Below are 12,244 nucleotides of genomic sequence, written 5' to 3'. Positions count from 1 at the left end.
AAGAAATTAAAGAATAAGGGTAAAATTGTCTTTTCATTCACAACTAGATGAAAGAGTGGGGAGTGAAAATGACCAAGAACTTGTGTTAAATCCATTGAAAGAGAGGGTATATTAGTAAATGCACGTATGGCATAATTGGAATTATTATAAAAGTACAAGGGCAAAATGGGAATATAAATAAATAAATATATATAAACTAAACCCTAGCCATTCCCACCCCTAGTACACGCCACACCCCTCATCCAATTTCTCTCAAAAGTTCTTCACCAAATTTCAAAGAGAATTCATAGGATTTGGCTTAAATGTTTGTAGATTTTCAATCCTAAAGCATCCAAAGGTAAGAATCTAGCACAAAGGTGTGTGATTAAACTTTAAAGTTTCAAATTCGTATGGTTTTATATGATATAGGTCCAAGAGGAAGAGAATTTTAGCAAAGGGAGGTTATATCATTAGAGTTGCACAAATTCAAGGCAAGTAAATCCAATTTTAGTTTTGTTTGAGCAATAATTGTGTAGATTGATTCTTGTATGTTTGTATGTGATAGTATGGTGAGAATTATTGGTTGTTTAAATGTTGAATGATGTGTAAAATTCCAGCCATGAGAAGTAGTTCATGTGTATGTGGTGATTTGGTGGAATTATGGATGAAATATGGAAGAATTGTTGATGAAATTTTGAATTGTTGAATCCGGCCAAATTTGAAGTTAAATTTAGTGAGTTTTTGCTCCAATTTTGGTGGACTTGGAGAGATATGGAAGTGTGGCCAACTAAGCATTTGCATGTGCATGTAAATTGTTTGATGAAAATTCAAAGAGAAATGTATGCATGAGTTTTTTAAATCTTATTGAAGAAATTGTTAGAGAAAGGAAAGAATTGGAGTTGAAAGGTTATGTTAGGCTTAACCAAGTGTAAATTTTAGTATTCAAGAGTGCATTTTGTTATGCCAAAATTTAGAATATCACTTGGTCATGTTAGTTCAATGAGATAAATGGCTTTTAGTGCATGGTTCAAGTTACTTGAACCTTGAGTATTTCTTCAATAGCACATTTTATTTAGTTATTGAATTAGAAATTGTGAAACTTATGACTTTGGGAAAGTGTTAGAAGGGATTTACATGTTAAATTGTTACTTTGATATGGCATTGTTGATAGTAGAGAATGATAGATTATGTCATGACATATCGATATGCCATAATAAATTCTCAAGTTTGTGTACTTGAATTTAGAAAGATCATCTAAATAATGGCTTGGCCAAATGAGTATATTGTTGTTTCTTATTTTGAGATTAATTACAAACAATATATAATAAGTGATTTTATTGTATAAAGAATAGAAAAGCTTTCCCAAGTATAAATATCAAAGAAACATCAAAGAAATAGAAGTTTGGTTTACGTATTAAATACATGACCATTTTAGAAATTGATTGGTATGAGTATAGTTTTCATGCCTTATTATATATTACAAGCTATAGAATTGTCCTAGAAGATATTGAGAATATTTTGTATCGGCCAAAAGTTTAGTTAAGAATGTTAGAAAGAAATTAGAATTTAGCTAAAATATATATCTTGTGCCATATGTTAGATTGAATTTACAATATTAATATGGCAATATAGATTAATGTATAGAATGTAGCCAAAAGAAAGGAAGAAAGAAGGGCATGTATAACAATTGAAGTTGATGATCATGTAAGAGAATGCAAAATTTATGGCATTAAGATTTGTATTTAGAAAGTTGTACAAGACATGTTTGTTACATTAGAAAAATATCAGAGAGTTGTTTAATGAAATGGTTTTGTGACATATAAGTTTGAGAAAATCTAGTAGCATAACTAGGCAAGTTAGTAGACTTAATACTTAAGTTGTGGCATAGCTTTTTATAGAAGAAATTAGATTGTCCAAAATGTAGAATTCATTCCCTAGTTGAATTGTGCTGTTTTAATATCTCACTGATAGAATTATAGAAGAGTAGAATTTGTGAGAGATAATGTACTTTTGTACGTGTACATTTTACATAGCATGATAGAATTGAAGAAATACATAATTTATATAGAAATTATAGCATCGCGTACGTACACCGATGCATAGAATTCCAAAATAATTAATAAAATAGAAAATGTTTAAGTTAAGCGTGTTATTAGAATAGAACTTTGGCTTTCTAGAAAAGTATAGAAATAAAAGCCTTAGAATTAATAGAATACATGCAAGAGTCAGACACATATTTTGGGATCATGCATAGACAACATATAAATGCATGACATAGCATAGCATCTATTTCAGAAATTTTATAATTATTGAAAATGTCTAGCTAGTTATTTTGCAAATTTACAAAGCATGTTTTCAGAGGGTTGTTGCGATAGGGAACCTATGAGCATTCGCTGTGTTAGCTAGTGGCAACAGAGATGCAGAAGTTTCCCACATGCACATAGCCATCAGTGAGTGACCTTAGAATAGAAAACATAATTGTACTGTCTGTCAGAAGTGCATGTGGATGAGGACTGTACCCAGAAAGAATTTCAAAATATGCTCACACGGCCAAGGTTCCAAATCCATCCTTAGCCTAGTCCGATTGGCAAATCAGAACATAATGCAGAAAGAATTTCAGAAAAAGAAAGAAAAATAGAATAAGAAACAGAAAACAAAAAGAATTTCAGAAAGAAAGAAAAATAGAATAAGAAATAGAAAACATAAAGAATTTCAGAAAAAAAAAAAGGAAAATAATTTTTGAAAGAATTAGAAAAGACTTTTCAGAAAGAATACAAACATGATAATTTGCATATGCATCAGACATTTTATGTGCATTGCATCTCATGCATTTATGTATAGATTAAACAGTTTATTTTATTATTGCGTGTCTGACTAGCCAAGAAAAGAAAATAGAAGCCCACGAAAATAGAGAAGAAAAGAAAATAAAAACCCATGAGAATAGAGAAGAAAAGAAAATAGAAGCCTACAAGAATAGAAAAGAAATTAGAGATATACAAGAAAAGAACAAAAATTAGATACATACTAGAAAAGAACAGAAATTAGAAACATGATAAATAGCAAACAAACTTAGCGATTTGTTGAGTAGAGAAAGAAACAGAAAGTTATAATGTAGCAGAGAAGAGAAATAAAATGATAAAGAATAGCACATCACTAGAAGGATTTAGAAAAATTTGAGAAAAATAGAGGACTGCTAAGCAGTATGCCAGAGAATAAAGAGCAAGCAGAAATTTAGAAGCAGTACAGCAAAAACGGGGACAACAAAGTAAGAGCATAGTTAGATTTAGTTTACTTACTGAGCATTTATAGCTCAACCCATTGCTTTCCTTATTTTTGCATGTATTAGATTGTAGTGGTCGGAAGACGTCAGGCTGGCGAAAGGATTGCACACACTATCTCAGGGAAGAAATTTAATGTGGATTTATATATGTGAGAAATAATCTTTGTGTAACAGTATGTTATAACTGGATTAAGGATAAAAATTTTAGATGAACACCTTTTTAAAACTAGCAATTCTTTAGATTCTCTGTATAGGATACTCAGTGAATACTTGCCTAGTGAGACATTACATTTTTGGTAACATAGCAAGATTTTGGAGACTTTAAGATGTTTTCTGAAAGAAAGTTAGATCAAAATCTGGTTAAGAAAAGTGACAGTGTGCCTCCCAAGCCACAATGACATGGTTCGTAAGCTGACCGCTGTAAGTAATTTTCTTTTTACTTGTATGGGTTGATTGTTATTGATGATTAATAGTAGTTGTGTTTTTTATATGATAGTAAGAATCAGTAGAGAATGTGACGCCAGGGTTGTATACACGGGTTTAGACGAAGCAGGGTTGCAGTCTCATATATTTAGTAGCGAGAGAGTAAGCCTCTAAGTTAGCAAGATCAGTTTTGAATCCAATGACTGCAAACTCATTGGGAAGTTAACCCTAGAAAGAAAAACTTGAAGGTAAGTGGGCACAAGGCCTGCATAGTGGTTCAGAGAGAATGGTAGCCTGTTAGAGATGTGGTATAGTAAGAGACTCTCGCTTGAGAATGGTACTATGCTAGCCACTAAGATTAGTTACAAATCCATGGAGTTCTAGAGAGCCATGGTTAGTTAAACGATCCGAATAGAGTTGTTAAACGGGGAGAGGTAAGTATGAATCTAGTTCTATTAAGTATCCCCGATTAAGAGGATTATTTTGAGTATAAATCTCCTAGGGAGACGTAAAGTAGAGAATGAGTACCATTAGAGAAAAGTGAGATTCAATTTAGATGATTGTGATAAGTTCAGTTTTAGAGAGGGCTGTCAGTTATTGTGATGATCAGTAATATAAGGGCTAGGAAGCAATTGAAGAAAAAGATGTATGGAGTATTTTTGCCTAGATGGTGCATAGCGAGGTGGTTCCCAATCTAGAGATCAAAGATGTGTTAGTAGTCTGGGAGTTTTCAAATATGTTCCCGGATAAGTTGTCGAGTTTGATTCCCAGAGAGAGATGGAGTTTAGCAATAAATTGGCACCTGGGATAGCATCAATTCCTAAGGCTCCGTATTGAGTGACCCTAGTAGAACTCTAGAAATTAAAGGAGTATTTCTAATAATCTTCTAAGCAAGGGTTTCCTCTAACCCAACTAGTCTCCCTAGGGTGCACCAATCTTATTTAGTGGAAATAAATAAACAATAATGGATCACTCCAGATGTATATAGACCCCTCAAAAGTAGAATAAGATGATAAGGAAAGAATCAATTTTTCGTGGCTTCATATTGATAAATACAAGTGGTTCTAAGAATTTAGAAGAATAATTAGTTGAAAAGTGATGACACAGGATAATAAGTTGGCAAGTGCAGAAGAGATATAATACTCTATGAGTGACCATCGAAGGAGATAAGCATGGTTAGCTCGAATATATGCCAGAAGGATAGTCAAGATATCCGATATACCCAAGGAAATAGTACGTTGAGCCCAAAAAGATAAAAGAGTTATGCAAACTTAAAAGAAGAAATGTGGAATTCCAAGTGGGTAACAGAGTTTTTGTTAAGAATTGCCCCCATAAATATGCCTTCAGCCTAAGTGAGACATCGCAAAGAATGGAAAAGGGAACCTTTAGATTTATTGTATCATTAAGTATAGATATGATACTTGATCTATCCCATGTCGTGTAGCTTGGCAAGTTAGTGAGTGATCATTCGTATGTATCGAGGACAATGAAGTGGACATTAAAAGAGAATCTAGTGTGTACAAAACAACCGGTGAGTACCGTTAGAGACCTTGGCGAGTTAGTGAGTGATCTCTCATTGCATTCACTGTCTCAGTCACCTTGGCGATATCCCTCTGAACCACTGCCATCTCCTTCTCAACGTTGTCAACTCTATTCTCCATCGTAGTATCAACCATAACCTAGAAAATCAACGAGCTCTGATACCAGTTTGATGAGAACCCACGGCTTCAACTCTAACACTACGCCAATCTCCAATAAATCACCACAACACAACACAATAATCTTCACCCATAGACCACAAACAATAACAACAATGCAACCAGTAAACAACAATACAGAATAATGCAATATAATAAAACTGAGATTAATAAGAAAATATGGATGATAGCATTCATTTGGATAAAACAGTAACACCAACTGGTCTTCAAGGGCCAGCACATCCCAGACACAATTCACACACAAAATCAAAAGATATCCCTTACCCTACTTTTCTCTCTTTTATTCTGACACTAGGATTCTAACAACTACCAAGCCACCTGTCCCCACATGATTTACCCCTTTTTCCCATTTCCTGTCTTATGCATATACCACTTGGAGATACTAGGTCCATCGGATTGTCTCATGTATACTCCTAAATAAGATTGCGAACGTCAAGGAGTCATGTTTTTCATTGGGGGATGCTACTGAGAAAGAAAAGGAACTTCGACCACTGTCCCAACAATGTTCTCTCCCACAATGACAGTGTCTCCTAAAGCAACTTGCTTCTTAATGTAGCCTAAACCAAAATGATCAGACTCTTTTCTTCCGGATGTATAGCTTGTCAGTTTCCCCACCTGCACATAACTCATGTCATATGTTATTAACAAGGAGATTGTGAAAAATCTACAAAATGGAGAAGTAGCTAAAATGTGACCATTCCAGCGAAATATTTCACAAATTTGTATACAATTTTCTCTACTTTGAAAGGTAGATGACAAGGAAATGAATTCTACCTTTTTCCCATCAACCGTTATTGCGCTGCCAGGCTCTACGAGCGCTGAGAGGCGAATTCCCCATAATCTCTGCTTAACTCCATCATATGTTATGAGCCTAGAAATGGTCTCTTGTCCCTTATAACATCCTGAGATTGTTTAGAGTCAGGTCAACCTTCTTTTGTATCTTGCTAAATGTATGTTCAGTAAAAAATGATACCTTTGTTTAGAGATATTGAGTTCCAGAGACCAGCCTCCAGAACATTGAATTCATTAGTAAGCTCCTTTCCAGGTGCTGGCCTCCCTGCGAAAAAGCAAGAAAATTGTCACCACAATGCCTTTCTTAAAATGAAAATTAAATGTTGTTTGGTTGAGAACAGAGAGAAATTTTCGAACGTAAACATCCATCAAAACTGAAAAGCAACTTGCTTCCAAGCTTTTTGTACCATTTAAGTTTCCCCATGATTTAGGCAACAACTAAAATGATGAAGAAGCTAAATCTTTTATCATCATATTATTGTCCAAGCAATCAGCAAAGACTTTAAATGCATTACTCAAAGATAAGTAACAGTACCGAATGATTAACTTGAACCCTTGTAATTAGGGAATAAAAATAGTTTGTTTGTTTCTTGTTTTTTTTTTTTCTTTTTTTTTTTTTTTTCTATGGTTTAAAAACTTGAATGATTCCGTTAATTCATTTGCACTTGAACTTTTTGAGCTAGATTGAGCAAAAATTTCTATTTAACAGAGTGTTTGAGGCTGAAATTTTATTCTCTTGAACAAGAACATGAAAGAGAGGATGTTGTATAGTTTTGAATTGCAATGAGACCTTGTAAAAACAGCCAATATTTATTCTCTTCCATTTAATCCTGCTGGTTGTTTTGCTTCACGTAAAGTAACAGTAAAGCTAAAAATTCACTGGAAAGCTAAAATAACGGTAGGCAATAACAAAGAGATTTAAAGTTCAACTGCATCTATTAACCAATTATTTCAAATAAGATGTGAAACTCCATAACTTTCAAACATCAAATGCGAGGAAGATTTGGAAATGTTTGAAGTAAAACAAATCTGCAAAAAAAAAAAAAAAAATGCAAGTCAAACGAAGAAGTGAAGAATTAATCACCTTGAATAACCCTTAGTCTTTCCCAGGCATTAGAACCCATCGGAATAGCACCTAGAGATAAAAGAGACCGCCAAATTGATCCAGCAATGGCCGGTGACATCAACAGAGAAAATCCTTCTGCAGAAATGACATTTCCCACAGCAACAGTTATTGGCGTGCCATTGACCTGAAATGGGAAAAAAAGTTCTTTTCATATTTCATTGCATTAAAAAATGCATTGTACTTATGTTATTGTTCCAAAATTACAAAACTAAATGTACTATTCAAATTTCATCTTATTGACAATTTGAGGATTTTCTGCGTTCAACATTAGATTTTAGATTGTAAATTGCTTTATATTGAGGAATATTCATTCTTTTATGTGGCTCTAGATTTTGGAGAGTTATGATTTATATTTTACGCATGACTTCCATGATTGATTATTATTCTAGTTTAAAAGGCATCTTGCAGTTAAAAATCTAGAAGGCCATTCACTCTTACACTATAATGTCGATGTGTGCCATATGCCTGTCCAACAAGATCACTGAGGTTCAAACTGCTCATTACCTGTTTGCACACCACAACTAGGTCAATGTCATCATCAAGAAATCTCTATCTCAAAGACAAATCCAGGAAAGAAAAATAATCATTTATCAAAAATATACTTACTGTGTTGCTTTTAGGTCCCAATAGAATGCATAAGGAAGTTTGCTTGGTGATGTCTTGAATTTCCACCTTGTCAGCAAAAAATATGAACCTAAAACACCAGGAAGAAACAGAAAATTTTACAAGAAGAAAAGTTTTAACTTAATATTTTTAAGTTAGTGCTAATCAAGCTGGCATACTATGTAAAAACAAGAAGAGAGGCAATTTATTAGGTAATTTTCTTCAACTTTGTGTTCTTTTGATAAAGAACAAAGGCAAGGCTGGCAGACTAAGGATATCTGCCAGCATAGAAAATTAATTAGTAAATCTGGAAGAAATAGAACACATACTTATTGAGCATTTCACTCATGCTTCCACAGGTCAGTGGCGAGACCACCAACATGATAGAATTTTTCTGTGAATGCCATAGAAATCCTAATGAGTTGACAAAACTATATTGAATTATTAAACAGCAGAAAAAGAAAGTTTTATAGGAGAAACGTGATGAAAGAGATTACCATGAACCAAGCGTGAGCAATATCTATTGTCCGAGCAGTTGGGGTAATAAAAACAGTGTCACATCCCTACGGATTTCAATCGAATAAATCCCATCAATTAACCCCATATGACTGCATCAAAAAATAAATATACAAAATGATGTTTGTGTTTGTTTTTTTTAACAGAATCAAACAGAAGGACATGTAATCAAACTTACTTGTCCTTCTTGAAGATTTTCAAAATTTGCAGTGCTTTGATTGTGAAGAAACTGAATACGATCATCTCCACTAACTTCAAGACAATTGAACCCATATTTGACAATGTAAACAAACATTAGAGCAGCAATCATAGAAAACCTTAAATATTTGCAAACCTCATTTAAATAAATTGGACTCTCAATAACCAAAGAATAAACACACCAGAAATAACAATTAACTGTAAAAGTCTATACATTAATATAAAAAGTAAAAAATATAGGAACACCTAAAATATATAAAACAAAAAAGTAAAAAATAGAGGAACAGCTATTTAAGTAATAGAGACGAAGACCTTGGCTGCTGTAAGCCAATATCACCTAATTTGTCTGCTAATCATACAGACTACTGTGTTTACAGCAGCAAACACCTGTTTATACTACTGAAAAGTGAAACATGATGCAATGCAAATCCAAGCTTCAAACCATTAAATTAAAACTTTTCATTCAAGACTTAAAGACAATTAAAATACTATTTCTTTAAGAGAGAGAGAGAGAGAGAGAGTTATCATTTTGAAGACTAGTCAAAATATATACTACTGTCATAGGCCAAAACTTTATGGCACAATTATAAAACAAAAATGAAAATAACATGCTCATTTGTTTTGGAAAGAAAACTTTCAACGATAGTGAACTAAATGCTCCACCCGTCAAGAAATTTCTGAAAGTGTTCGCAAGAACAAAGACTATGATACATGTATGGCTAAAGTACCAGAGAAGAAAGTACCTCTTATCCTTCCAAAATGTGAAAGATCCACCACCTAGATCATTATTCAAAGATGAATCAATAATGGCAATGATTATCTACTCGTTACAGAATTTTTAAAAAAATAAACACCATAAATTCTGACAAGCCCAAAAACAAAATAATAACAAAGTTTAGACAAATTGAACATGAACAACAGAGATAATATCAATTAGAGGCATGACATCAACTCAATATCTGAAGTTAACACGGAATTGTTCATTTCACCATCATAGGGACATTATTCTTACCAATTTGTCTGCAAACCTCCTGGCTTGTCATCTAGCTTACATAACCAAAACCAAAAGCATCTCTCAGGAAAATACAACTCAGCCTAAAATCTGATATCAATTTGTCCCTATGCATAATCATTTTCCTACTTACCATCTCTTGCATTCAATTCACATTTATACAAAAAATTACATAGTACTCAGCATATCACTTGAGTAACAAAAATGTAAATGCACATAAAAAAAAATAAAAAAACCTCAAAATGACGTCAACGCAGAGAGGAACTAAAATATCAATATTTGAACCAAAAACTGACTTCAACTTTCAAGTTCACGAAGTCCAAAAGACATGCTTTCAACCTTAGTTACATACCCAAAAATTTTCCTTTCTAGCAATTAAATTCAAAAACACAAAATTAAAATTAAAATTAAATAAAATAAAATATATAAAACTTGAGCTAATACACTTGAACGTGCTTCAAATGTAATAAATTCAACATGTTCAAAGTAAAACATAAACATTCTCAATAAACACTCACTGCAACGCCATTTTCAACTGCATCCAGAGCTTCATCATCATTGCCAAATGTTTCAACAATCCCATTTTCCGAAACCTCTGCCCCTGCAATCTTCATTGTGTCCTGCAAAGAATCCAGTTGGCAACTCTCTTGTTTTCATGTTTTTGTTTAATAATAATTAAAAAAAAAAAAAAAGTGTTTTCAGTGAATCTTACTAGGAGGTCGTGATCAATTGGTGGAGGCGAGAGATCGAAAGGCAATGCCGCAATTGGCTGAAAACTTGTGCTTTTTAATGAGAGCGTAGTAGTGTTCTTGGTCTTGATCTTGATCTTGCTCTCCTGATGATGAGTGAAACCGGTGCCGTTTAGGAAATTGCGAGATGATAGGGCGTGGAGATGAGTTGAGAAAGGTCTCGCTGGTGCTGTTGTTGCCATTGCCGGATTTTTGGGATGGCGGAATATACTGAGGAAGTGGATATTGAGGAAGAAACCTTTTATTAGGACGGACTTTTAGTTAGAGTTAAAGCTATCATAAACCCCCTGAGGTATGAAATAATAAAAACATCTCCGTGAGGTTTTTGAAATAACAAACATTCTCCCACCGTTAATAAATCAATAGTGAGCTAAACTTTACAATATTATGGGGGCGTTTGGTTCAGGAATGTTAGATTATTAGGAATATTGGATTACTTGGAAGATAGATTACCTTGGAAGATTACTGAGAATCTTTAGGAAAATATGTTTGGTTAGTTGATGGGTATGTTATATTAATATGTTTGGTTATGGAGAATAAATTGGTGGGTATATTATTTAAATTACTAAATTGTCCTTTTTTAAAATATTAATATAATATAATTTTTATTATTAATTTTTGAATAATTTTTTTAACCTCCAATATTTCAGATTTAGCTAAAACACCCCCGTTTATATAAAACTTTAATTTATGACGAAATCACCCCCCCTCTTGCCGCCGCCTGTCGCCACCTCAAACCACCACCGGAAGTCTCCGAAAGTCCCCGTGAGTAGCTCACAGTGACTAAGAGGCTTCGAGATGGCCGTTTCTAGCCATATTGTTGGCCGAAAACGGCCATATCAGGCTAGATCTGGCCGGAAATGGCCAGATTAGATCTGGCTGTTAGCTGCTAGATCTGGACGAGATCTGGCCGTTAGCGGCCAGATCTATTCCGGCCAGAATAGATATGGCCATTAACGGCCATGTCCGTGGTCGTTAATGGCCAGATCTTGACCAGATTTGACCGTTAACGGCCAGTTCCAACGATCTGGCAATTTCCGGCCAGAACTGGCTTGATATGGCCTTTTTCGACCATTAATATGGTTGGAAACGGCCACACTGAAGCCTCCCGGAGCCTCCCACCGAATCTGGTTCTTTTTTAGGGACTCCAGCGACTTTCTGGCGGTGGTCCATGGTGGTTGGCCCACTGTCGACAGTGGTGGCTGGGTGGCATTGGTGGTCTGTAAATTGTTTTAAATATAAGGGCATTATTGTCCAAAATTTTAATTAAACAAGGGTAAAATTGAAATAAGATATTAATGTAAATTTCTTTTAAAATAGGGGCATTATTGTCCAAATTTTTTATTAATAAGAGATAAAATTGTAACAAAAAAAGATAACCCTGATAATCTTAAAAAACCTAAGAAAATGGAAGTAATCAGATTACCTCTAATATTACCAATAGTAATCACTATTGGTATTTGAAGATTACCGGTATCTTATATTACTTGACAACCAAACATGGTAATCAAGTAATATAAGATTACTTACCCTCAGTAATGACAGATACACCCGAACCAAACACCCCCTATAAGTAAGTGAAGATAACCAAATTACCACAGATTATTTTTAACATTTAAAACTTAGTAGTACTAGAAATTCTATTATTTTCAAAACTTCAAAGGGATTTTATTATTTCATCATACATCAGGGAATTAGTGTATTAACTCTTTTATTTATCACAAATATGAAAAGAAAGAAAAAAAAAAAATTATGATTATTGTCACGTTTTAGTTTACGGTATTGACTCCAAAAATTAAGTATTGTATTTGTATATGATGCTTTCGTTTTCAAAAATACCAATAAAAA

At 33.7% G+C, this 12,244-nt stretch overlaps 1 protein-coding gene across 1 annotated transcript; it reads right to left on the bottom strand.

Annotated features, from left to right (window-relative positions):
• Positions 1–5,532: 5,532 nt before the first annotated feature.
• On the bottom strand, positions 5,533–10,614 carry LOC116132415 (putative transferase At1g60990, chloroplastic). The gene is made up of 12 exons (XM_031418065.1): positions 10,360–10,614; positions 10,166–10,267; positions 9,379–9,412; positions 8,616–8,689; positions 8,419–8,484; positions 8,251–8,315; positions 7,925–8,012; positions 7,757–7,822; positions 7,277–7,442; positions 6,374–6,457; positions 6,175–6,302; positions 5,533–6,015 (listed from the first exon to the last, which is right to left on the bottom strand). Exons 1-12 carry the CDS (start codon positions 10,576–10,578, stop codon positions 5,863–5,865), a joined length of 1,245 nt encoding a protein of 414 aa, XP_031273925.1. The 5' UTR covers positions 10,579–10,614; the 3' UTR covers positions 5,533–5,862.
• Between the last annotated feature and the right edge of the window lie 1,630 nt (positions 10,615–12,244).

Source organism: Pistacia vera, unplaced genomic scaffold, assembly GCF_008641045.1.
Source record: "Pistacia vera cultivar Batoury unplaced genomic scaffold, PisVer_v2 Contig251, whole genome shotgun sequence".
Taxonomy (NCBI): Eukaryota; Viridiplantae; Streptophyta; class Magnoliopsida; order Sapindales; family Anacardiaceae; genus Pistacia; species Pistacia vera.
This window is presented reverse-complemented; position numbering and strand designations above follow the sequence as displayed.